The following is a 24,772-nucleotide window of genomic DNA, read 5'->3' as shown; positions in this document are numbered from 1 at the left end:
ATTATTTCTGCAGGAATGATATCAGTAGTGGTGGTGGGATCTGCAGGGCAATAGGTGGGGACTTAGATTAAGTGGTGTTCATGGCTCTGCTTCATGCTTGGAGAAAAGAGCTGCCTCCTGAGGCTGTATACTACGTTCTCTGGAGTTAAAACAGAGCCACTGCCACCTGTCCGGAACACGTAGAAGAGCCTCTTACACTGGCCTGCTTCTGAGCGGACTTCCAGCTCTAAAATGCTCTTCCCGATCACATTTGGTTTTACTAGTGAGGAGAGATTTTTTTTTTTTTTTTTTTTTTTAACCGTATCATAAAATTTACCAGCTGGGTACAGTGTCTCAGGCCTATAATCCCAGTGCTTTGGGAGGCCAACGTAGGAGGATTGCTTGAGCCCAAGAGTTCAAGACAAGCCTGGGCAACATAGCAAGCAAGAGCCTATCTTTACAAAAAACCAAAATTTACAATATCAGCCAGGTGTGGTGGCACATGCCTGTGGTGCTAGCTATTCAGGAGGCTGAGGCAGGAGGAGCCCTTGAACCCAGGAATTCAAGGTTATAGTGAGCTATGATCATGCCACTGTACTCCAGCCTGAGTGTTAGAGTAAGATTCTGTCTCTAAAAAAAGCAAGCAAACAAACAAAAAATCTATTTCAGGTGTCCAATAATGATTTTTTTAGTAATTGACCTAGTGATGCAATCATCACTATAAATCAGTTAAATGTTTTCCTTCCCCCAAAAAGATCCTTCATGCCCATTACAGCTAATCCTTGTTGCTGCCCTCAGCCCCAGGCAATTGCTAATCGACTTTGTGTATCTCTTTACAATTCTTTTGCTGGACATTTAATGTAAATTGATTCATGCATTTTGTATATTCTTGTGTCTGGAGTATTTCATTCACCATGCTTTTGAAGTTCTTTCATGACATAGCCAGTAGTTTGTTCCTTTTTATTGGCAAATAACTTCCCTGGCTGGGTGCAGTGGCTCATGCCTATAATCCTAGCACTTGGGGAGGCTGAGGCAGGAAGATTGCTTGAACCCAAGAGTTCAAGACCAGCCTGGGCAACATAGTGAGACCTCATCTCTACAAAAAGTAATTTTAAAAAGTTAGCCGAGTGTAGTGGTGCACACCTGTAGTCACAGTTACTCAGGAGGCTGAGATGGGAGGATCGCTTGAGCCCGGGAGTTTGAGGCTGCAGCGACCTATCATCATGCCACTGCCCTCCATCCTGGGTGACAGAGCAAGACAGCAAAAAACCAAATCACTTTTATTTTATGGATGTAGCATATTTTGTTTATCTGTTCGCCCGTTGATGGACATTTATATTGTTTCCAGAATTTGGCTTTCTGAATAAAGCTATGAACATTCACGTGCAAATCTGTATGGACATAAGTTTTCATTTTTGAGGGGTAGAAATCTAGAAGTGGAATTGTGAGGTGATATGGCAGTTTTATGTTGAGCTTTTTGAGAAACTGAGGGAGTGGGTTTGGAAGGAACACAAAAGAAGAGACCCTAAGTAGTGACTCGGTGGCCTTGTCTTTGTAACCTGCCAGGTAATCCTCACAGCCAGAACATCAGCAGCAAGCTCACCTATGACACTGTGGAGCAGGTGCGCTACAGGTAAGCATCAGGGACACCTGCCGAACTGGGCATACCTAGGCAGACAGACTTCCTTCCTAAGACTTGCCTGCATCCCACAAAGGTTCTGAGTTGGTTTCAGGAGGATCACAGTTGGCTAAAAGGCAATGCATGCATGTTGAGAAACATCAGAGTCAGAGCTCAGAAAGGCAGGGGTGAGTAGATGCAATGTAGGGCAGGTGAGAGGCACAGGTAGATGCACACAGCTGTTCTGTGTGGCTCCAGAGACTCTGTAGTGCCAGAGTGACAGGGAGTGACCCAGGATCCCAGGTCTTGTTTTCGGAAAGAAGAAAAGTACTAATTCTCTGGTTTTCCTTTTCATAAGAAGTTTTATTAGGCACCTTGTTTTCTTCCTGTCTTTTTCCCCTTTTTTCCCCCTTTTCTTACTAGTATTTGTATGTTAAACAGCTCTCTATACTTTCTACATGTAATAGTATCTGGCAAATAATTTCCAGGTGGTACTTAAAATTATTAACACAATTTCGAGTTATTTCAAATTTGAAAGTGGTACTGTTTTGGTATTAGGGTTGCCAAAATTAAAAGCAATGTAAACAGGTTGATTACTACTTAAACCTTGTTATGTTAGAGCTGCATAGAAAGCACCAAGGAGAGAGGGTAGTATTAAGTTTATCGTGGATTTTCGTCATACCAAATTGGAGATATCCAGTGATATTTGGGAGGTAAGAGGATTTCGCCAACTGGAACTCGTTCCCACGGCTTCCATTGCCCCTGCTCTAATTTCACAGCTGTGGCAAAGCCTATCTATCCATTCAGGTAGAGATGTCATAGTTAATAGAAACAAAACAGCCTGCAAACATTCAGCGCTGGGGCTGAGATCCGGGGGTTGCGAGGATGTTGTGCTTCTTCCAGAATCCTGGCGCACTTCCACACCACCGCGGAGGACTACACTGTGATCTTCACTTCTGGGAGCACGGCTGCTCTCAAACTGGTGGCAGAGGCCTTTCCATGGGTGTCCCAGGGCCCAGAGAGCAGTGGGAGTCAGTTCTGTTACCTCACCGACAGCCACACCTCTGTAGTGGGCATGAGGAATGTGACTATGGCCATAAATGTCACGTCCACCCCGGTCAGGCCAGAGGACCTGTGGTCTGCAGAGGAACGTGGTGCTTCGGTCAGCGACCCAGACTGCCAACTGCCGCATCTCTTCTGCTACCCAGCTCAGAGTAACTTTTCTGGAGTCAGATACCCCCTGTCCTGGATAGAAGAGGTCAAGTCTGGGCGGTTGCACCCTGTGAGCACGCCTGGGAAGTGGTTTGTGCTGCTCGACGCAGCCTCCTATGTGAGCACCTCGCCTTTGGACCTGTCAGCTCACCAGGCCGACTTTGTCCCCATCTCCTTCTATAAGATCTTCGGGTTCCCTACGGGCCTGGGTGCTCTGCTGGTCCATAATCGTGCGGCTCCTCTACTGAGGAAGACCTACTTTGGAGGAGGCACAGCCTCTGCCTACCTAGCAGGAGAGGACTTCTACATCCCGAGGCCATCAGTGGCTCAAAGGTAACCTTGCCACAGGGGAGGGGCCAGAGGAGTTCAGCAAGGTGGGGGCTGGTCTGTTTCTCCTGGAGGATTATGCAAGAGGTGGGTCTGGCTTTGGGGGTCAGCAGAATTCAGGTTGCTGGCAGGGACAGGCTGATGGCAGGGCTCAGATCTGGGAGGCAGAGGTTGACTGGAGGTGACACAGGTGGTTCAGTGAATTCTGCCCCCATTTGAGAGACTTCTCCAGAGCTGTGAGAGGACCGGGGCCTGCAGATAAGAACTGCACACAGGAGAGGTGAAAGGCCCCCATGGTGTAAGGAGGGTGAGCTTCCAGGCCTTTGCCCTCAGCAGATAAGAACTGCACACAGGAGAGGTGAAAGGCCCCCACGGTGTAAGGAGGGTGAGCTTCCAGGCCTTTGCCCTCAGCAGATAAGAACTACACACAGGAGAGGTGAAAGGCCCCCATGGTGTAAGGAGGGTGAGCTTCCAGGCCTTTGCCCTCAGCAGATAAGAACTACACACAGGAGAGGTGAAAGGCCCCCACTGTGTAAGGAGGGTGAGCTTCCAGGCCTTTGCCCTCAGCACTGACAAGAGATTGCAGCAGTTGAAACAGTGGCTTTAAAAGGTGAACCCAGTGGTTTTAAAAGGTGGCACCGTTTGGAATAAGTCTACCCACACATTGACAGCATAGCTGGTTCTCCAGCACCTAGGATCAGCTCAGCCTGGCACCTAGTTAGCTGGAAGAATCAGTTAAAGCAGAGACCCCCAGACTTGTGAGGCAGTGTTAGCAGCAACCTCAGTGAGCCCCACTATGAGTGTTACAGAGGGAGTCTGGGTACAGGCTGTCACTTGCCCTCAAATGCCAGAGGCCTCTGCCTGGGTTGTTGGCATATGCCTCATCCCCAGGCTGCAAGGGCAGGTGGTGTGAGTTATGCTCAGGAATCTTTCAGATGGTGACAGCTGGGACCTGTAAGGTCGAATGTGTCAAGGCTGAAAATGGTGGCTGACCCAGGGTTCTGCTGGATCAACAGTGGTGACACAGGGTTGGGTAGGCAACTAATCACCTACAGGATTCCGGAGAAGGCCTTGGACATAGATGGGAAGGGCTTTAGATCCCCATGGACCCCACACAGACTCAAGGGTCCTGCATGTAGGGCCATGGCCTTGACAATGGAGTCAGCATTAGCTGTGTATGCCTGAGGCTGGACCACTGCGGAACGAGTCCCCGCTCCACTGCACACCAGCCAGGGGACGTATGACTTGTTCTCTGCACCTCATGTTTTTTCTCTAAAGTAGAAATGATAATATTGGGCCAGATGTGGTGGCTCACGCCTGTAATCCGAGCACTTCAGGAGGCCGAGGTGGGTGGATCACGAGGTCAGGAGTTCAAGACCAGCCTGCCCAACATGGTGAAACCCTGTCTCTACTAAAAACACAAAAATTAGCTGGGTGTGGTGATGGGTGCCTGTAATCCCAGCTACTCAGGAGGTTGAGGCAGGAGAATCGCTTGAGGCCAGGAGGCGGAGGTTGCAGTGAGCCAAGATCACACCCACTGCACTCTAGCCTAGGTGACAGAGCAAGACTCCACCTCAAAAAAAAAAAAAAAAAAAAAAAAAGAGAGAGAAATGGTAATACTGTTGTTTTAGAGCTAACATAGGTGAAGTATCAGAATGGTAGGGATCAATGTTAGGAGGCTATTTGATGTCTCTTTTATTTAGGACTTGTCCATAGTTGGGGGGCTTCTAAAACAGGAACACTCATGTAAAACCTTTTGACTCCAAGTGCGATAATTTACCATGTAACAGAACCAAATGAGAAAAAAATGACAGGCATAATATAATGTAACTTACAGGCAGAACAAAGCGACACCTCAAATTTAATTTGGCCAATAAGGGTACCTGAAGGCCAAGAGAAGTGGGGCAGCTCACTGGGGGCCAGGGCATGGGTGGGCTGGGGGGGATCAGACCTCTTTCCTTTGATTCAGGTAGAGGACTTTACAACAGATGACACGCCAACATTCCCAGAAAGCTGAATATATTTATTTACCATTATAAGCCAATTTTTTTTCTTGTGAACTTAGGACTAGAACTCAAGAGATTTAATACTCAACCTAAAGGTTTATTGAACGGGTACCTTGACTATGTTCTTAACTTTATGTATTTTATAACTCAGTGAAGTACATCCCTTGACAGAAACAAAAAACTCATCTTTTAAGAAAGAATCTATTAAGTATTTGATCAATAAATAATTATCAATCGATTAATAACTGGCTAGTTTTAACAAAATTTTTTGTAGAGATGGGGTCTTGCTGTGTTGCACGGCAGGTGGTTTCAAACTCTTGGCCTCAAGTGATCCTCCCACCCAGGCATCCCAAAGTGTTGAGATAACAGGCATGAGCCACTGCACCTGGCCACCCTACGAAATTTAGAGCAGCCCAAGAAAACTGCAGAGCGGGTCAGGGCCAGAGGCAGCCGGACAGGTCTTGGTGTACAAAGTCCCCCTATCCTGAAGGGCAGAGCAATGTTTTATAAGATAGCAGAGGGAAGGTATTAATAGATTACAGCTCTATTAGTCCAATTTCACACTGCTATAAAGATACTACCTAAGACTGGGTAATTTATAAACAAAGGAAGTTTAGTTGGCTCACAGTTCTGCATGGCTGGAGGGGCCTCAGGAAACTTACAATCATGGTGGAAGGGGAAGCGGGCACTTTCTTCACAAGGCAGCAGGAGAGACAGAGAAGAGCCCAGAGGAACTGCCATTTATAAAACCATCAGATCTCGTGAGAACTCCCTCACTATCACAAAATGAGAACAGCAAGGGGGAAACCACCCCCATGATCCAGTCACCTCCTACCATGTCCATCTGTCAACACCTGGGGATTACAATTAGAGACGAGATGTGGGTGGAGACATAAAGCCAAATCATATCAACAGCTAAGCCTAAAATCTAAAGCTCATTATATACCACAAAATACACATGGATTGTTTTGGCCACAGCTTGACCTATTCTCCTCACCCTGTGGTTATAGGTTTGAAGATGGCACCATCTCATTCCTTGATGTGATCGCGCTAAAACATGGATTTGACACCCTAGAACGCCTCACAGGTCAGTGGACGTTTCTATCCCTGTGGAATTTGCTCCTGTTGTTTTGTCCTTGAGGGAGCTCTGGCACAGGTGTGATTCAGGTGAAGGAGACAGAGTCTGTGGAAGTGACTGGCACTCTATGCAGTTAAATTTGATTCCTAGTAACTTCAAAACCACTTCAGAGAGCAAGAGAATGAGGTGGGGTTTTTGGATTGCTTTCTGTTTTTTCAGCTGAAATAACATTTTAACAGGTAGAAGACATTCCAAATCAGGAGACTGATAGCTTCACAGAATGGGAGGAGCCTCCCTGGGTCCTGGGAATGGTTACAGAGCCTGAGGCCTTTACCCGCTCTTGCCTTTCTGAGTCCTCCCCACTGCCCCACGGGGTAGCTCTGCCCATGAATAAGCTGATGCTCCAAGAGGTTAAACACATTCCAGGCCAGGGAGCTGGAAACCAGGAGGGCCAGGATTTAACCCAGGTCATACTGATGCCTAACCATGGGCACCCAACCACCGTATCTGCCGATGGTCTTCGCATGACGCCTGCTTTCTTTCCTGGCCATTGCTCTTTTGTCACAGTAATGGGACCCTTCAGTGCCTTAACCTTAGTCTTAGCCCAACACTAGGGGCAGACAGGATTCACGGGAAGAGAGGGTTGCCCTGATGGCAATGCAGGGAGGTGAGTGGGCATGATCTGGGACAATGGGAGGAGTCAATGAAGACAGGCACTAAGTAGTGAGTACTTTCCAAGGAAAGATATTAACAGGGCCCCCAAACTGCAGTTGACAGGGTCTATCAGGACCAGGCACCTTGGAACGCAAAGGTTGACTGTACCCGTCCACAATATGGCAAACCCTGATTTTTTTTTTCTATGTAATTTTTCCTTTTTTAAAAAATAAAAATTGTGGTAAAAAATACATAATATAAAATTTACCATTTTAACTATTTTTAAGTGTACAACTCAGTCATAGTAAGTACATTCACAATGTCGTGCCACCATCACCACTATCTATTTCCAGAACTCTGTCATTCCAAACAGAAACTCTGTACCCATTAAAAAATAACTCCCTATTTCCTCCTCCCCCTCCAACCCTTGGAACTACTTTTTTTCTCTGTGGATTTGCCTATTCTTGGTAACTCCTCTAAGTAGAACCATACAACATTTGTCCTTTTGTGTCTAGCTTCACTTAGCACATTTCCAAGGTTCATTCATGTGGAAGCATGTATTCTTCATTGCTTTGTGTAGTTTTAAAATGATTTAAACATTAATAAAAACAAACAGCAAAAACATGTTTAGAGGAAAAAACATACATTTTGTGATCTGTTACCAAAGGGTCTAAATATCTAAATGTTTAAGTAACATTATATATAAAAAAGAGGATGACAGGAATGCCTATGGAAAAATTCTGTTGTTCAGTACTGAACACCTAAACATTTGTCATAAGGGCAGTACCATCCACTATTTACACGCATTTAAAATTATTAATGTGAGGTCAGAGTTTGCCAGTTATAACAAACTTGTTTTCTTAAAAGTGAGTTAGTGGTGCCAGGCGTGGTGGCTCATGTCTGTAATCCCAGCATTTTGGGAGGCTGACGCAGGTGGATCCCTTGAGCCCAGGAGCTGGAGACCAGCCTGGGCAACATGGTGAAACTCCATCTCTCCAAAAAATACAAAAATTAGTCAGGCATGGTGGTGAATGCTTGTAGTCCCAGCTACTTGGGAGGCTGAGGTGAGAGGATCACCTGAGCCCAGAAGGTTGAGGCTGCAGTGAGCCGTGATCTTACCACTGTACTCCAGCCTGGGTGACAGAGTGAGACCCTGTCTCAAAAAAAAAAAAAAAAAAAAAAAAAGAATGAGTGAATTTACGTAAAGGTCATGATTCTCTTGTGTTTCATGATTGATTTGAGGTGGAATGGAGAATATAAAGCAGCACACCTTCACCTTGGCTCAGTATACCTACGTGGCCCTGTCCTCTCTCCGGTACCCCAACGGAGCCGCTGTGGTGAGGATTTACAGCGATTCCGAGTTCAGCAGCCCCGAGGTTCAGGGTCCGATCATCAATTTTAATGTGCTGGATGACAAAGGGAACATCATTGGTTACTCCCAGGTGGGTTTTCTTTCCATCCTGCTGACCTTATTACAACTCGTCTGAGTTCCAGACGAGAGCAATGCAGTGTGACAAAGTCCATGCACTGTTGAAGAGGCCACCTGGTCCTCAACCACATGCCTTTTCACCCTCATTCACCCTCGTTTTTCAGCCCTCTTTACTCAGCCAAAAGTGGTAACTTTCAAATGGGAAGAAAGAGGCCAGTTCTTCTGATGGCAGGTGGGGAATCGTTGGGTCTCTGCTATAGTTGAATAAGCTGCTCACTTCACTTCCTGGTCCACTAAAATGTCCAGAGTTGCACTGAGCACTCAGGCATGGTGGTAGGCGGTTATCAGATGGGATGTCACAGATGGACAACAGGAACCAAAGGTCATTCCCAGAGCAGCTCTGTGGGGAATGGATTCAATTGTTGAGTGTTTGGAAGATGGTGCTGGTTTTTCCTTGAAAGCACATCCGCATCCACATTTTTATTTATTTTTTTGAGATGGGGTCTCGCTCTTTCACCCAGGCTGGAGTGCAATGGCATGATCTTGGCTTACTGCAACCTCCACCTCTGGGGTTCAAGCGATTCTCATGCCTCAGCCTCCCAAGTAGCTGGGATTACAGGCACGCACCACCACACCTGGCTAACTTTTGTATTTTTAGTAGAGATGGGGTTTCGCCATTTTGGCCAGGCTGGTCTTGAACTCCTGACCTCAAGTGATCCACCTGTGTTGGCATCCCAAAATGCTGGGATTATAGGTGTGAGCCACTGTGCTCGGCCCACATTTTGTTTTTAACAAAGAAAAAAAGGTTTATTTGGCTCATGGTTCTGTTGACGGAAGACTGGGCATTGGTGAACACCTTAGTTTGCTTCTACTCATGGAGGAAGGCAAATGTGAACTGGTATGTGCCGCCTGAGAGGAAGCAAGAGAGAGGGCGAGGGAGATACCTGGCTCTTTATTTTTATTTTATTTTTTTCTTCCAACTTTTTTTTTTTTTTGAGATGGGGTCTTGCTCTTGCACCGTTACCCAGACTGGAGTGCAGTGGCGTGATCTCGGCTCACTGCAACCTCCACCTCTTGGGTTCAAGTGATTCTCCCACCTCAGCCTTCCGAATAGCTGGGACTACAGGTGTGCGCCACCATGCCTGGCTAATTTTTGTATTTTAGTAGATATGGGGTTTCACCATGTTGGTCAGGCTGGTCTTGAACTCCTGACCACAGGTGGTCTGCCCGTCTCAGCCTCCCAAAGTGCTGGGATTAGACGTGAGCCACTGTGCCCGGCGTTCTTCCAGCTTTTATTTTCGGTTCAGGGGATACATGTGCAGGCCTGTTACATGGGTACCTGATAGGTAGTTTCTCAATTTTCCCCTCCTCCCACCTTCTACCCTTAAGTAGGCCCCGGTGGCTGTGGTTTTCTTCTTTGTGTCCATGTGTACTCAATGTTTAGCTCCCACTTATAAGTGGGAACATGCAGTATTTAGTTTTCTGTTTCTATGTTAATTCACTTAGGATAATGGCCTCCAGCTGCACCATGTTGCTACAAAGGACTGGTTTCATTTTTTTTTCTGTGGCTGTGTAGTGTCCCAGGGTGTATATGTACCACATTTTCTTTAACCAGTCTACCACTGATGTGCATATAGGTTGATTCCATGTCCTTGCTGTTGAGAAATTGCTTCAATGAAGATATGTGTGCATTTGCCTTTATGGTAGGATGACTTATATTCCTTTAGGTATACCCCAGTAATTTAATTAAGGAATTGGGATGGCTGGATTCAGTGGTAGTTCTGTTTGTTTGTTTGAGACAATCTCGCTTTGTCGCCCAAGCTGGAGTGCAGTGGTGCAATCTCAGCTCATTGCAACCTCCACCTCCTGGGTTCAAGTGATTCTCCTGCCTCAGCCTCCCAAGTAGCTGGGATTACAGATGTGCACCACCACACATGGTTAATTTTTGTATTTTTAGTAGAGACAGGGTTTCACCATGTTGACCAGGCTGGTCTCAAACTCTTGGCCTCATGTGATCCACCCGCCTTAGCCTCCCAAAGTGCTGGGATTACAGGCATGAACCACCATGCCGGGCCAATAGTGGTTTGGTTTTAAATTCTTTTAGAAATCTCCAAACTGCTTTCCACAGTGGCTGAGCTAATATACATTCCCACTAGCAGTGTATAAGTGTTTCTTTTAATCCACAACCTCACCAGCATATGTTAATTTTTGACTTTTTAATAATAGCTATTCCAACTGGTATGAGATGGTATCTCATTGTGGTTTTAATTTGCATTTCTCTCATGATTAATGATGTCAAACATTTTTTCATATGCTATTGGCTGCATATATGTCATCTTTTTATAAGGGTCTGTTCATGTTCTTTGCCCATTTTTAATGGAGTTGTTTGTTTTTTGCTTGTTGATTTAAGTTCCTTATAGCTTCCAGATATTAGACCTTTATTAGATGCATAATTTGCAAATATTTTCTCTCATTCTGTAGGTTATCTGTTTACTCTGTTGATAGCTTCTTTTGCTATGCAGATGTTCATTAGTTTAGTTAGGCCTCATTTGTCAATTTTTGCTTTTGTTGCAATTGCTTTTGGAGTCTTCATCATGAAGTCTTTTTCAAGGCCTATGTCCAGAATGGTATTTCCTAGGTTTTCTTCTAGGATTTTTATACTTTTAGGGTTTACACGTAAGTCCTTAATCTATCTTGAGTTTATTTTTGTATGTGGTGATAGGAAAGGGTCCAGTTTCAATCTTCTGCATATCTGTAGCCAGTTATCCCAGCACCATTTATTGAATAGGGAGTCTTTTCCTCATTGCTTGTTATTGTCTACTTTGTCAAAGATCTGATGGTTGTAGGTGTGTGGCTTTATTTCTGGGCTCTCTAACCTTTTTCATTGATTTATGTGTCTGTTTTTGTACTAGAACCATGCTGTTTTGATTACGATAGCCTTGTAGTATAATTTGATGTCATGTAGTATGATGCCTTCAGCTTTATTCTTTTTGCTTAGGATTGCTTTGGCTATTTGGGCTCTTTTTTGGTTCCATATGATTTTAGAGTAGTTTTTTTTCTAATTCCATGAAAAATGACATTGGTAGTTTGATAGGAATATCATTGACTCTGTAAATTGCTTTGGGCAGTATGGCCATCTTAACAATACTGATTCTTCCTATCCATGAGTATGGAATGTTTTTCTGTTTGTTTGCATGGTGTCTGATTTCTTTTAGCAGTATTCTGTAATTCTTATTGTAGATATCCCCCCTGGTAAGGTGGATTCCTAGGTATTTTATTATTTTTGTGGCTATTATAAATGGGATTGCATTCTTGATTTGGCTTTCAACTTGGCCATTATTTGTGTATAAAAGTGCTACTGATTTTCAGGCATTGATTTTGTATCCTGAAACTTAAGTTATTTATTAGTTGTAGGAGCCTCTGGGCAGAGATTATGGGATTTTCCAGGTATGGAATCATGTTATCAGTGAAGAGAGATAGCTTGACTTCTTCTCTTCGTATTTGGATGTCTTTTATTTGTTTCTCTGGCCTAATTGCTCTGGCTAGGACTTCCAGTATTATGTTGAAAAGGAGTGGTGAGAGAGGTCATTCTTATCTTGTGCCAGTTTTCAAGGGAAGTGCTTTCAGCTTTTGCCATTCAGTATAATGTTGGGTGTGGTTTTGTCATAGATGGGTCTTGTTATTTTGATGTATGTTCCTTGGATTCTTAGTTTGTTGAGTTTTTAACAGAAGGGATGCTGAATTTTGTTATAAACCTTTTCTGTGTCTATTGAGATGATTCTGTGGTTTTTGTTTTTGGTTCTGTTTATGTGATAAATCACACATATTGATTTGTGTACGTTGAACCAGCTTTGCATCCCAGGAATAAAGCCTACTTGATTATGGTGGATTAGCTTTTTCTTCTTCTTCTTTCTTCTTCTTTCTTCTCCTTTCTTCTCCTTTCTTCTCCTTTCTTCTCCTTCTTCTTCTTCTTCTTCTTCTTCTTCTTCTTCTTCTTCTTCTTCTTCTTCTTCTTCTTCTTCTTTTCTTCTTCTTTTCTTCTTCTCCTTCTCCTTCTTCTCCTTCTTCTTCTTCTTCTTTTTTTTTTTTTTGGAGATAAGGTTTCACTCTGTCACCCAGACTGGAGTTCAGTGGCACGATCTTGGTTCACTGCAGCCTTGACCTTCCTGGCTTAAGTGATCCTCCCACCTGAGCTTCCTGAGTAGCTGGGACTACAGGAACATGCCACCATGCCCAGCTAATTTATTTTAATAGTTTTTTGTGGTACAGGTGGTTTTTGGTTACATAGATAAGTTCTTTGGTGGTGTTTTCAGAGATTTTGGTGCACCCATCACCCAAGCAGTGTACACATAGTACCCAATATGTAGTCTTTTATCCCTCCCTCATCCCATCCTTCCCCACTGAGTCCCCGAAGTCCATTATATCATTCTTATGCCTTTGAATCCTCTTACCTTAGCTCCCACTTATAAGTGAGAACATATGATATTTGGTTTTCCATTCCTGAGTTACGTCACTTAGAATAATGGCCTCCAGCTCCACTCAAGTCGCTGCAAAGCCCATTGTTTTGTTTTGTTTTATGGCTGAGTAGTATTCCATGGTGTATATACGCCACATTTTCTTTATCCACTCATTGGTTGATAGGCATTGAGGTTGGTTCCATATTTTTGCAATTGTGAATTGTGCTGCTATAAATGTGTATGTGTGTGTCTTTTCCACATAATGACGTTTTCTTTGGGTAGATTCCCAGTAGTGACACCTGGCTAATTTTTTGGTATTTTTTGTAGAAACAGGGTTTTGTCGTGTTGCCCAGGCTGGTCTTGAACACCTGAGCTCGATCAATCTTCCCACCTCGGCCTCCCAAGGTGCTGCAATTACAGGTGTGCACCACTGTACCTGGCTGGATTAGTTCTTTAATGTGCTGCTGGATTTGATTTGTTAGTATTTTGTTGAGGATTTTTGTGTCTATGTTCGTCATGGGTATTGGCCTGAAGTTTTCTTTCTTCATTGTATCTCTGCCATGTTTTGGTATTAAAATGATGCTGTCCTTATAGAATGAGTTAGGGAGTCAACCCACATTTGCTAAACCCTAGATTTCCCAAACAAAATTCATCTCCCAAGGAATCTTTTCCCCCACTTTTCTGAATAGCCATACACTTTCTAAAGAATACACTTGGGGAATGTTCTCCTGGGGAAGATGTTGGTCCTCACTGGTGTTCAGGGGCAGACACTGTACAGCCACAGGTGGTCTTTCGGGTATGGCAGCTGTGCAGACCCCTCGCCCCCATGCCCTCAGCTGTCACTACTGGCAGAACCAGCCCTGACATTACTAAGAAGCACAATATTTTAAATGCTTTTGGAGGGGTGAAGGTGGAAAATGCATCAGAGGCAAAAGGTTTGCCTTCTTAAATATGTTATTCTAGGTCATTGATAACATAAGTTTTATTCTTGAATCAAAAGTAAATGTGCCTGGGCATGGTGGCTCACACCTATAATCCCAGCACTTTGGGAGGCCGAGGTGGGTAGATTACCTGAGGTCAGGAGTTGGAGACTAGCCTGGCCAACATGGCAAAACGCTGTCTTTACTAAAAATATAAAAATTAGCTGGGCGTTGTGGCACACACCTGTAACCCCAGTTACTTAGGAGGCTGAGGCAGGAGAATCACTTGAACCCGAGAGGTGGAGGTTGCCATGAGCTGAGATTGCACCACTGCACTCCAGTCTGGGTGACAGAGCAAGACTCTGTCTCAAAAAAAAAAGTAATTGTGTGTGCTGTGGCAGGGGCATGGGATTGGTGGTGGAGAAGAAGCCTCCAATAAGAGGAATCACCAGGATGTGAGGCTGCGTGTCTAGGTGTCTGGGGAGTCTTATTCCCCAGGGCTAGACACAGGACGAGTTTCTCCCTCCGTGCATTGGTAGAGGAAGCTCACCATGTGAATGGATTCAGTGGCTAAGGCATTACTAACTGTGCCAGTTCAAGCAAGTGCAGTTATGATTTTTTCCTGGTTCAGGGAACTTCACGATGTGGTCATTTCCACAGGGCTTTTGGTGGCCTTCAGAAACATCAGTTGGGTTTAGCTGTCTCTTTTTCATCAGGAGATGTGTAAAGAATTTAGCTGCCAATGAGAAGGCTTTGGGTTCTTGTTTTGGTATATCCAGGCCTCTAATTTTATTCTCCTACTGTTGGAAGTCACTCTGCATGGTGGTTAAGAGTGGGGACTCAGAGTCTGTCTGCCTCTTGCCGGCTCTGTGAACTTAGGCAAGTTAAGCCCTCCAAGACTGTGAAATGGGGATAACAATATACCCTGATTATAGTGTTGATATAAGGATTAAATGAGATACAGTATATACATCCCTTAGCACAGCACCCAGGATAAAGTAAGTGCTCAATAAATGTTGGGTACAAAGGCTCCCAGGCTGGGAGCCTCCAGTGCATTGTTGCTGCGCCAGTTTCTCAGTCCTCCCTGAATGCTGTGCTCATCTTGCCATAGCAAACAACGTCCTTCACCTGGCTGGGCACAGTCTGGGCCTGTGTGGGATTCCCCAGGGCTGAGGGCAAGAGGAGACAGATGCATAAATGGGAAATTAGGACAAAGGGTAAGTGTGGCTGCAACAGCGTCTTCTGCTCACATCCTCTCCTACCATGCGACTTTGACACTCCTCCATGGAGGGCTGGGGATCCATGGGTCTTCCCCTAGAATCTGGGCTGATCTGTGACTCGCTCATAGCTAACAGGTGCCGGGAGGGTGACACTGCATGGCTTCTAAGGCTAGATCAGAAGAGGTGATGCCATGTTGGCTTTGTTCCCTGGGACACTAGCTTTGGAGCCTGGAGTTACCCTGTCAGCTACTGTCTTGTTCCCTGAGGCTGCTGTGCGTGCTGCAAGGATGCCAAGCCACATGGAGAGGCCAAGCTCAGGACTGTGGCTGGTGGTCCTAATTCTGAAGCCCTTCCAGCCTGGGGACCACAAAGACCCAGGAGTAAAGGAATCTCCAGATGATCCCAACCCCCAGATGCCAAACTACTACCAGCCTTCGAGTCTTCCTAGCTGAGACTCCGGACATTTTGAGACAGAGAGGAGTCATCTCGTCCGTGCCCTGTTTGAATTTTAATTTTTCCCACACTGTAGCCGTGAGCTGCATAAAAGGGTAGTTGTTTTATTCTCCCTAGTTTGGGGTGGCCTACTTCATAGCAAAAGTAACTGGAATGGTGAATATGGGGGAGCAGGTGAGGGGCAGCCACGCGGACTCTAATTCAGCCTGGTGGGAGCTGGACAGGGGGTCGGGGGTCTCCCTAGGAATTGCCTGGTGAAGGGAAACCTGACTCTGGAGATGGAGTTGGCTGGGCCCAGTAGAGCTGCCAGGACTCACCTTAGAGCTGGGAGACTCCTGAATTCTCTAGCAGGTCTGCATGCCAGTGGGCCATTAGCCAAGGGTGAAGAAACAGAATTGTTCATCTGAAGCCCCTCGATTCAACCCAGAGAATGGTTTCTTCTCACTGACACACCAGAGGAGATGGCCAAGATGAAGGCTGCCATGGTCTTGATAACGGTCTGTGGGAGGCATCATTGCCCAGCCAAGATCCCTGGCTGACCACACGGTGACCTCTGGCCACCCCACATGTGACTTCCCAGGGAGAAAAATTCAAAGGCTCACCCAGCCGAGCAAGATGTGTTTATTTTCCTGAATGCAGTTCAGTGACTCTTCCCGCTGAATTCAGCCTGAGCCCCAGGGTGAGGACTCCCACTGGGCCCCCAGGCCCTTGGGGGAATGGAGTCCTTGACTCACAGCCTGGAGGAGCTGGGGCAAACATCCCAGGGCCTCACGTGAATGGGAACCACCTCCCAGAGCCTCCAGGGGGCAGGAAAGAGCTTTGGGAACTTCTGGACTGAAAAGCAATTCTATGATTAAACCGAAAGTTGGAGAAAGTAGGAAAAGCAAATCAATCACACTCAGCATGGACACAGTAACACCTGGAGTCCAGCCTGCGAGCTGAGGCGGGGCTGCTCGGAATAGCACTTCATGGGGCTTGCTCTGTGGTCCAACCCTGTGCGGAATAGCATTTCACGGCGCCCGCTCTGTGGTCCAACCCTGTGCAGCTGATGCCAAGAAGGCACTGTCTCCAGCCCCACTGCAACATTTTATACAATGTTTAACCTATGATAGATCATGGCATTTTAGGGGACAGTTCCAAGCTTGTATCATCATTTTATTATTAGGAAAGAGAGGTCCAAATCCTGATCTGAAACTCTCAGAGTAAAACTGCACGTTGGTAACAGCTCATTCCATGTTACATTAAATCCACAGGTGGACAAAATGGCCAGTCTTTACAACATCCACCTGCGAACTGGCTGCTTCTGTAACACAGGGGCCTGCCAGAGGCACCTGGGCATAAGCAACGAGATGGTCAGGAAGAATTTTCAGGTTGGTACAGGGTTCTGCAGTCTGGACACCAGTCAGCGAGACCCAGGAACACCTGTTGCTGCCTGCGCGTCTGGGGTGGGGGCTGCTGTGCAGACTCATTTCTCCACGCCTACTCTGTGCATGTACAAAGGAAAGGGAATACAAATGGAAAATGCTTCAAGAAGGCCGGCTGTAGTGGCTCACGCCTGTAATCCCAGCACTTTGGGAGGCCAAGGCAGGTGGATCACCTGAGGTCAGGAGTTCGAGACCAGCCTGGCTAACATGGTGAAACGCCATCTCTACTAAAGATGCAAAAATTAGCCAGGCATGATGGCATACGCCTGTAATCCTAGCTACTCAGGAGACTGAGGCAGAATTGCTTGAGCCCAGGAGGCAGAGGTTGCAGTGAGCCGAGATCACACCATTGCACTCCAGCCTGGATGACAGAGCAAGACTCCGTCTCAAAAAAAAAAAAAAAAAAAAAAAAAAACCAGGTGCAGTGGCTCAAGCCTGTAATCCCAGCACTTTGGGAGGCCGAGGCAGGCGAGTCACCTGAGGTAAGGAGTTCATGACCAGTCTGACCAACATGGAGAAACCCTGTCTCTACTGAAAATATAAAATTAGCCAGGTGTGGTGGCGCATGCCTGTAATCCCAGATACTCAGGAAGCTGAGGCAGGAGAACTGCTTGAGCCGGGACTGTGCCATTACACTTCAGTCTGGGCAACAAGAGTGAAACTCTGTCTCAAAAAAAAAAAAAAAAAAAAAAAAACAGAAAGAAAAGAAAATGTTTCAAGATATTATCTTTATAGCAGACTTTCGGATTTGGTTTTTACTTTGGGGCCAACCATTTAAAGGCAAGAGAGGGGTGTTAACAAGGGATGTGTAAGGATGTGCACTTACCTGGTTCAGCCCTCCTGAAGTACAGCCTCCAAGCTAGAGTTAGCCGACGTCCGGGTTGGTTGCGGAGTGGAATCTTCTAGGGCTCCAGGGATTCTGCGTCTCCCAGATTCCCCACCCTCCCTGTCTCTCCCCCAGGCTGAGGTTTTTCACTTCAGGGTGTAGCCTGTTTTGAACCATTTCATTAGGAATAATTTGAGTGGCAAAGAGTCTTTATTGGTTTGAGTTTCTAATTTGATTTTCCTTTGGTTGCCATGAAATATTGTATATACTAGATCTCAACTAACCATGAACTGAGTTTTGTTTAAAAAGAAAGAGGGATAGGAGAGAAGGAGAGGGAGGAGATAGGAGAGAGGGAGGAGAAGAAATAGAGAGGGAGAGGGAGGCTCAGAACACAAACACAGCTTCAGAGAGAATATTTGGTCCTATGGAATGCTGTGGCTCCATTTCTTCGGGTGTCTGACCCGGATCCAGCACCGAGGTTTGTCCGGGGCTGCTCCATGCACTGTGCTGACCAGTCACCAACACCAGGTAGCCGGGCTCGGAGACTGAGATTCTCCTGTCTTTCTTCCGCACCTCCCGGCAGAGGCACTCAAGCTGACCTTGACCTTCACAGTGGCCCGAGGCTGGTCATTTGCAGGGGAAGCATCTCTGCCTTTCCCTGTTGTCAAGGGGCAGCTCTCAGGGATGTAGGCCTCCCCTCAGTACTGAGAGGCTAACGAGGGTGACCAGTGATGTTTCTCCCATCTCAGCCTTGGGTAGACTTTGAGTGCTTCTGAAACCTTAGTCTGTGTTTTGACCCCTCTGTGAGCCAGCCCTGTGCCTGGCTCTAGGTAAATGCTTTCCATGAAGTATTTCTATTAAACTTTTTAATGGCCCGTTGAGATTGATATTGGTCCCAATTTACAGTTGAGCAAAATGAGATCCAGAAAGTTGTCCCCTGCGTGTAGAGAGCTGAGCTATGTCTCAGATGCACAGTGCATATTAATGTTGCAGTTCTGTTTTCCTGGGTTAATTTTAAAATTAACAAAATTTATTTTGTCAAACTGTTTGCAGTGTCTCTATGAGAAAGGGGTCACTCTGGCTGATGCACTTCCCTCTTATCCTAGGCTGGTCACGTCTGTGGGGACAATATGGACCTCATAGATGGGCAGCCCACAGGATCTGTGAGGATTTCATTTGGATACATGTCAACGCTGGATGATGTCCAGGCCTTTCTTAGGTTCATCATAGACACCCGCCTGCACTCATCAGGGGACTGGCCTGTCTCTCAGACCCATGCTGACACCAGGGAGGCTGGAGCCCCATCAGCAGAGAGCCAGGCTGACGTTATACCTGCTGTCATGGGCAGACATAGCCTCTTGCCTCAGGAAGATGCCCTCACAGGCTCCGGGGTTTGGAACAACTCATCTACTACTGTAAATGCTGTGCCTGTGGCCCCACCTGTGTGTGACGTTGCCAGAACCCAGCAGATTCCTTCAGAGAAAGCTGCAGGAGTCCTGCAGGGGGCCCTTGGGCCACTTGTTGTCACCAACCTTTACCTCTATCCAATCAAATCCTGTGCTGCGTTTGAGGTAAGGATTTTCACAGCAGCACAGAAAGTCCTTCTCTTTATTTATTTTATTATTCTCTCTCTCTCTCTCTCTCTTTTTTGATAAAGTGAAGAAAAGCATGAAGAAAATCAAAATCATTCGTCAGAGTGTTGTGGTGAGAAAAGCCATTCTCATGCTTCCCTTCTTGGTCTGTGTTGACTTTTGAACATGACTCCGCTCACAGGGACTCCTGAGAGGACCCTGTTTCTGAGTGGTGAATATGTCATTACTCTTACTAATTATAGCTGTAACTTTCACCGAATGTGTGTGCTGGCTGTGTGCTGAAGCATTGTCTGTGTTTATTTGTTTCATTTGATCCTTAAAATGGTGAAATATGAGGTGGATAGTAATATTATCCCTATTTTATAGATATGGAGCCTGAGGGTTTTGAGGTTAAGCACTTTGCCCAGGTGACCTGAAGATATGTCAAAAGGACACAGGAGCCAGCTTGAAGGAGCTCCTGTTGGCCAAGTCTTTGGCAATATGTACATCAAAATAAGTACTGATAGTGATGAGTGGTGAGCATTTGAGCAACACAGGACTCCATGAGTCCAATAGAAAGTAAAAATGAATTAGCGAATAAATAGAGAAGAAGCTCAACCCTACTATAGAATACCAACTAATAAATCAATGATAGAATTTTAAAAACCACTTTGCAACCATCGTGCCAATAATTGGTTTAGGCAATAGTTATCAATAGATGCTAAATTGAATGAATGAAAATTTGATAAGTAACAGGATATCTGCATATTCTGAAAATATCTCTCCATAAAATACTTATTAATTAGTAAGTACCACCTACTTATTGATGAATTTTACAATGGAGAAACCTAATAGACCCCATGTTAACCAAGTGACAAAAGTTGACGTCACCAACATTGGGGCAAATGAATGGGATGTGTCTCCTGGAGGTCAGGAGTTTGAGACCAGCCTGGCTAACATGGTGAAACCCTGTCTTTACTTAAAATACAAAAATTAGCCGGGCATGGTGGCAGGTGCCTGTAATCCCAGCTACTCAGGAGGCTGAGACAGGAGAATAGCTTAAGCCCAGGAAGCAGAGGTTTCAGTGAGCCGAGACTGCACCACTCACTACACTCCAGCCTGGGCAACAGAGCAAGATTCCGTCTTAAAACAAACAAACAAAACAACAGAAAAAAAAAAAAAAAAAAAAAGAGCAACGGCTGGAGCCAGCTGGGAAAGGAGGCTTGCTTTTCACTGCACTCTTGTACTCAAATCTTAACATTTGTTAAAAGTTACCTACTTAAAACATTACCTACTTAAAACATGGCTTGAAGTGGAGAAGGGTGGAGTGTGGACCTGGAGGCTGAATGGGAGATATCCAGCTCCCATGTCATCTCCTTTGCATTGTCCTCTTTGTTTTAGTTTCTTCTCTTCCTCCCTTTCTTACTTCCAGAGTAGGTGCTGAATTCATGAAGTCCATCTGTGTTTGTGTAGCCACTGTACAAATAGGTGAAGACCATCTTTGGGAAGCCCTGGCCTAAGACACATCTACCTTTTTGTTTAGGTGACCAGGTGGCCTGTAGGAAACCAAGGGCTGCTATATGACCGGAGCTGGATGGTTGTGAATCACAACGGTGTTTGCCTGAGTCAGAAGCAGGAACCGCGGCTCTGCCTGATCCAGCCCTTCATCGACCTGCAGCAAAGGATCATGGTCATCAAAGCCAAAGGTGGGAAAACCACTTCATTTTCACAGAGCCGCTCCTGAGAGCAGTTTTTATACTCATATGAAATGCTCTACCAAACGTTAGAATAACCCAACAGCCTGGACAATACAGTGAAACCTCGTCTCTATAAAAAAATAAAAATTATCCTGGGTGTGGTGGCACGTGCCTGTAATCCCAGCTACTCAGGAGACTGAGGCACAAGAATCACTTGAACCCGGGAGGTGGAAGGTGCAGTGAACTGAGATCGTGCCACTGCATTCCGGCCTGGGCGACAGAGCAAGACCTTGTCTCAAGGGAAAAACTGGGTAAAATAACCTGAAAGTAAGGGAAATAGTGTCTAGGAAATGCAACAAAGAGTTTGTTCCCCTTTGGTTTTGGGAAATTTCGGGAGAGATAAAGATCTGACAGTCCAATCAGACAGTAAAGAGGGGCCAGGTGCAGTGGCTTACACCTGTAATCCCAGCCCTTTGGAAGGCCAAGGTGGGCAGATCACTCGAGGTCAAAAGTTTGAGACCAGACTGGCCAACATGATGAAACCCCTTCTCTACTAAAAATACAAAACTACGAAAAGAAGTTGGGCATGGTGGCATGTACCTGTGATCCCAGCTACTCAGGTACTCGGGAGGCTGAGGCAGGAGAATTGCTTGAGCCCTGGAGGTGGAGGTTGCAGTGAACCCAGATCACACCACTGCACTCCAGCCTGGGCGACAGAGGATGATGATGTCTCAAAGAGGTATACACTTGATATGAATGAGATGATATCCTTTTTACTTAAGTTTCCTTTATTTTCTTCACTCATCATGTATACTGCAGGCTTTAATTTATCCTTGTTGATTTTTATTATGAATGATATGAATGATCAAACCTATAGAAAAGTATAGGCCCGCTCTGTTCAGTAGAACTTTCTGTGATGATGAAAATGTTCAAACTATACCTTGTCCAGTTTAGTGGCCACCAGTCACATGTGACTATTGAAATGTGGCTAGTGGGACACTAGAACTGAATTTTAAATTTTACTTGATTTTAATTAATTTAAATAGCTACGTGTAGCTATGCTACAGTGTTGGGCAGCACAGATAGTAAAGAATAATGCACAATTACAGCGTTCAATTTTAGCAAATCTTAACATTTGGCCACATTTCCTTTAGGTCCTCCTCCTCCTCCTCTTCCTTTTTCTTTTTAAACATGCATACATATATACATACATACATACACACACAATACATACATAAAACATTACATAGCAGTTGTGGTGCTGGCTTTAAAAAAGATAAAAAACATTACAGATACAGCAGAAATTTCCTGTGGATCTCTCCTGAGTCTCACTCCTCCTCCTTCCCCATCCCACTTACCATTTGTAGGACATTCCCATTTCCTCCCTAACTTGTAGTTGTACTTTTGTGATATATAACATTTCCACATATTCATGATTGTGTTTCTTGGCTGTAAGTGTTCTATTCTGTTCCCGTGGTTTATTTTTCCTTGAACCAAGAGGCCAGTGTTATTATTAGGGTTAGAGAATGAGTCTTGATATCCCACGCCCCCCCACTTTTTTTTTTTTTTTTTTTTGAGATGGAGTTTTGCTTTTGTCGTCCAGGCTAGAGTGCAATGACATGATCTCTGCTCACTGCAGACTCTGCCTCCTGGGTTCAAGCAATTCTCCTGCCTCAGCCTCCCGAGTAGCTGGGATTGCAGGCAGGCAGCACCACGCCTGCCTAATTTTGTGTTTTTAGTAGAGACAGGGTTTCTCCATGTTGGTCAGGCTGGTCTTGAACTCCCAACCTCAGGTGATCTGCCCACCTTGACCTCCCAAAGTGCTGGGATTATAAGCATAAGCCACTGTGCCGGCCCCAGTATCCCAGTTTTTAAAATTGTCTGTTGTCACATATTGCAGAATCTCTTTTAAGATTGAGTAGTATTCAATAGAATGACTATACCACATTTACTTTACTCATCTCTTAATGGTCATTTAGATTGTATCCATATCTTGGCTATTGGAAATAGAGCTGCAATGAACATTGGGAGTGCTAATATCTCTTCAGCATTCTGATTGAAATTATTTTGGATAAGTACCCAGAAGTGGGATCACTGGATCATATGGTAGTTCTATTTTTAATTTTCTAAGGAATCTCAATATTGTTTTTCATATTAACTGAAAATTTTTGCATACCTACCAGTGGTTGCAAGGGCTCATGTTTTTCCACATTCTCACCAACACTTACTGTCTTTTGTTTGTTTATTTTCTTTTGACAGTAGCCATCTTGACAGGTGTAGAGTGATATCTCATTTTGATTTTAACTTGCATTTCCCTGATTGTTAGTGATGTTAAGCATTTTCCATATACACATTGACCATTAGTACATCTTCTTTGGAGAAATACCTATTCAGATCTTTAACCTGTTTTTTTTTGTTTTTTTTTTTTGAGATGGAGTCTCGCTCTGTCGCCCAGGCTGGAGTGCAGTGACACTATCTCGGCTCACTGCAAACTCCGCCTCCCAGGTTCACACCATTCTCCTGCCTCAGCCTTCCGAGTAGCTGGGACTGCAGGCGCCTGCCACCATGCCTGGCTAATTTTCGTATTTTTAGTAGAGACGGGGTTTCACCGTGTTAGCCAGGATGGTCTCGATCTCCTGACCTCGTGATTTGCCCGCCTCAGCCTCCCAAAGTGCTGGGATTACAGGCATGAGCCACTGCGCCTGGCCACTAACCCATTTTTAAATTAGGTTATTTGGTTTTTTATTTGTTTGTTTACTGTTGTTTACTGTTTGTTTATGTTATGTGGTACATATACACCATGGAATACTATGCAGCCATAAAAAAGAATGAGATCATGTCTTTTTCAGGGACATAGATGAAGCTGGAGGCCATTAACCTTAGCAAATCAGCACAGGAACAGAAAACAAAATACATGTTCTCACTTATAAATGGGAGCTAAATGATGAGAACACATGGACACATAGAAGGGAACAATAGACACTGAGACCTACAGGAGGGTGGAGGGTGGGAGGATGGGGAGGATCAGGAAAAATAACTAATGAATATTAGGCTTAATACCCAGGTGATGAAATAATCTGTATAACAAACCCCCATAACACAAGTTTACCTATGTAAGAAACCTGCACTTGTACCCCGGAACTTAAAAGTTAAAAAAAAGATGAGATCTCTCCATGTTTCCGTATTTTTGCAATTGTGAATTGTGCTGCTATAAACATATGTGTGCAAGTGTCTTTTTTGTATAATGACTTCTTTTCCTCTGGGTAGATACCCAGTAGTAGGGTTGCTGGATCAAATGGTAGTTCTACTTTTAGTTCTTTAAGGAAACTCCATATTGTTTTCCATAGTGGTTTTAATAGTTTACATTCCCACCAGCAGGATAAAGTATTCCCTTTTCACCACATCTATGCCAGCATCAATTATTTTTCAATTTTTAAATTGTGGCCATTCTTGCAGGAGTAAGATGGTATTACATTGTGGTTTTGATTTGCATTTCCCTGATAATTAGTAATGATGAGCATTTTCTCATGTTTGTTGGCCATTTGTATGTCTTCTCTTGAAAATTTTCCATTTATGTCCTTAGCCCAATTTTTGATGAGATTATTTGTTGTTGATTTGTTTGAGGTCCTTATAGATTCTGGAAATTAGTCCTTTGTCAGATGCATGGTTTGCAAATATTCCCTCTCACTTTGTGGATTGTCTCTTTACTCTTCTGAGTGTTTCTTTCGCTATGCAGAAGCTTTTTAAATTAGGTCCCATCTATTTATCTTTGTTTTTGTTGCATTTACTTTTGGGTTTTTGGTCATGAATTCTTTGCTTACCCCAATATCTAGAAGGGTTTTTCCAATGTTACCTTCTAAGACTTTTATGGTTTCATGTCTTAGATTTAAGTCTTTGATCC

General features: G+C 44.8%; 1 protein-coding gene across 4 annotated transcripts in view; it reads left to right on the top strand.

Moving 5' to 3' along the window:
* MOCOS (molybdenum cofactor sulfurase) overlaps positions 1 to 24,772 on the top strand; it is a 61,325-nt gene that overhangs the window by 10,073 nt on the left and 26,480 nt on the right. For 2 of the 4 annotated variants that reach the window (XR_013408164.1, XM_015121844.3), the window contains exons 3-9: positions 1,546 to 1,612; positions 2,501 to 3,142; positions 6,153 to 6,229; positions 8,117 to 8,316; positions 16,607 to 16,723; positions 18,710 to 19,174; positions 20,718 to 20,880. Coding sequence is in view for 2 of the 4 variants with exons in the window: in XM_015121844.3 (XP_014977330.3) it covers positions 1,546 to 1,612; positions 2,501 to 3,142; positions 6,153 to 6,229; positions 8,117 to 8,316; positions 16,607 to 16,723; positions 18,710 to 19,174; positions 20,718 to 20,880 (1,731 nt within the window). In the remaining 2 variants the exon portion in view is untranslated. The remainder of the gene's footprint in view (positions 1 to 1,545; positions 1,613 to 2,500; positions 3,143 to 6,152; positions 6,230 to 8,116; positions 8,317 to 16,606; positions 16,724 to 18,709; positions 19,175 to 20,717; positions 20,881 to 24,772) is intronic. The other 2 variants (XR_013408165.1, XM_015121845.3) reach the window with 1 other exon arrangement.

The sequence above is a fragment of the Macaca mulatta genome, chromosome 18, assembly GCF_049350105.2.
Source record: "Macaca mulatta isolate MMU2019108-1 chromosome 18, T2T-MMU8v2.0, whole genome shotgun sequence".
NCBI classification, from domain to species: Eukaryota; Metazoa; Chordata; class Mammalia; order Primates; family Cercopithecidae; genus Macaca; species Macaca mulatta.
The sequence above is the reverse complement of the archived record's forward strand: the minus strand, read 5'-3'. Positions and strand labels throughout refer to the sequence as shown.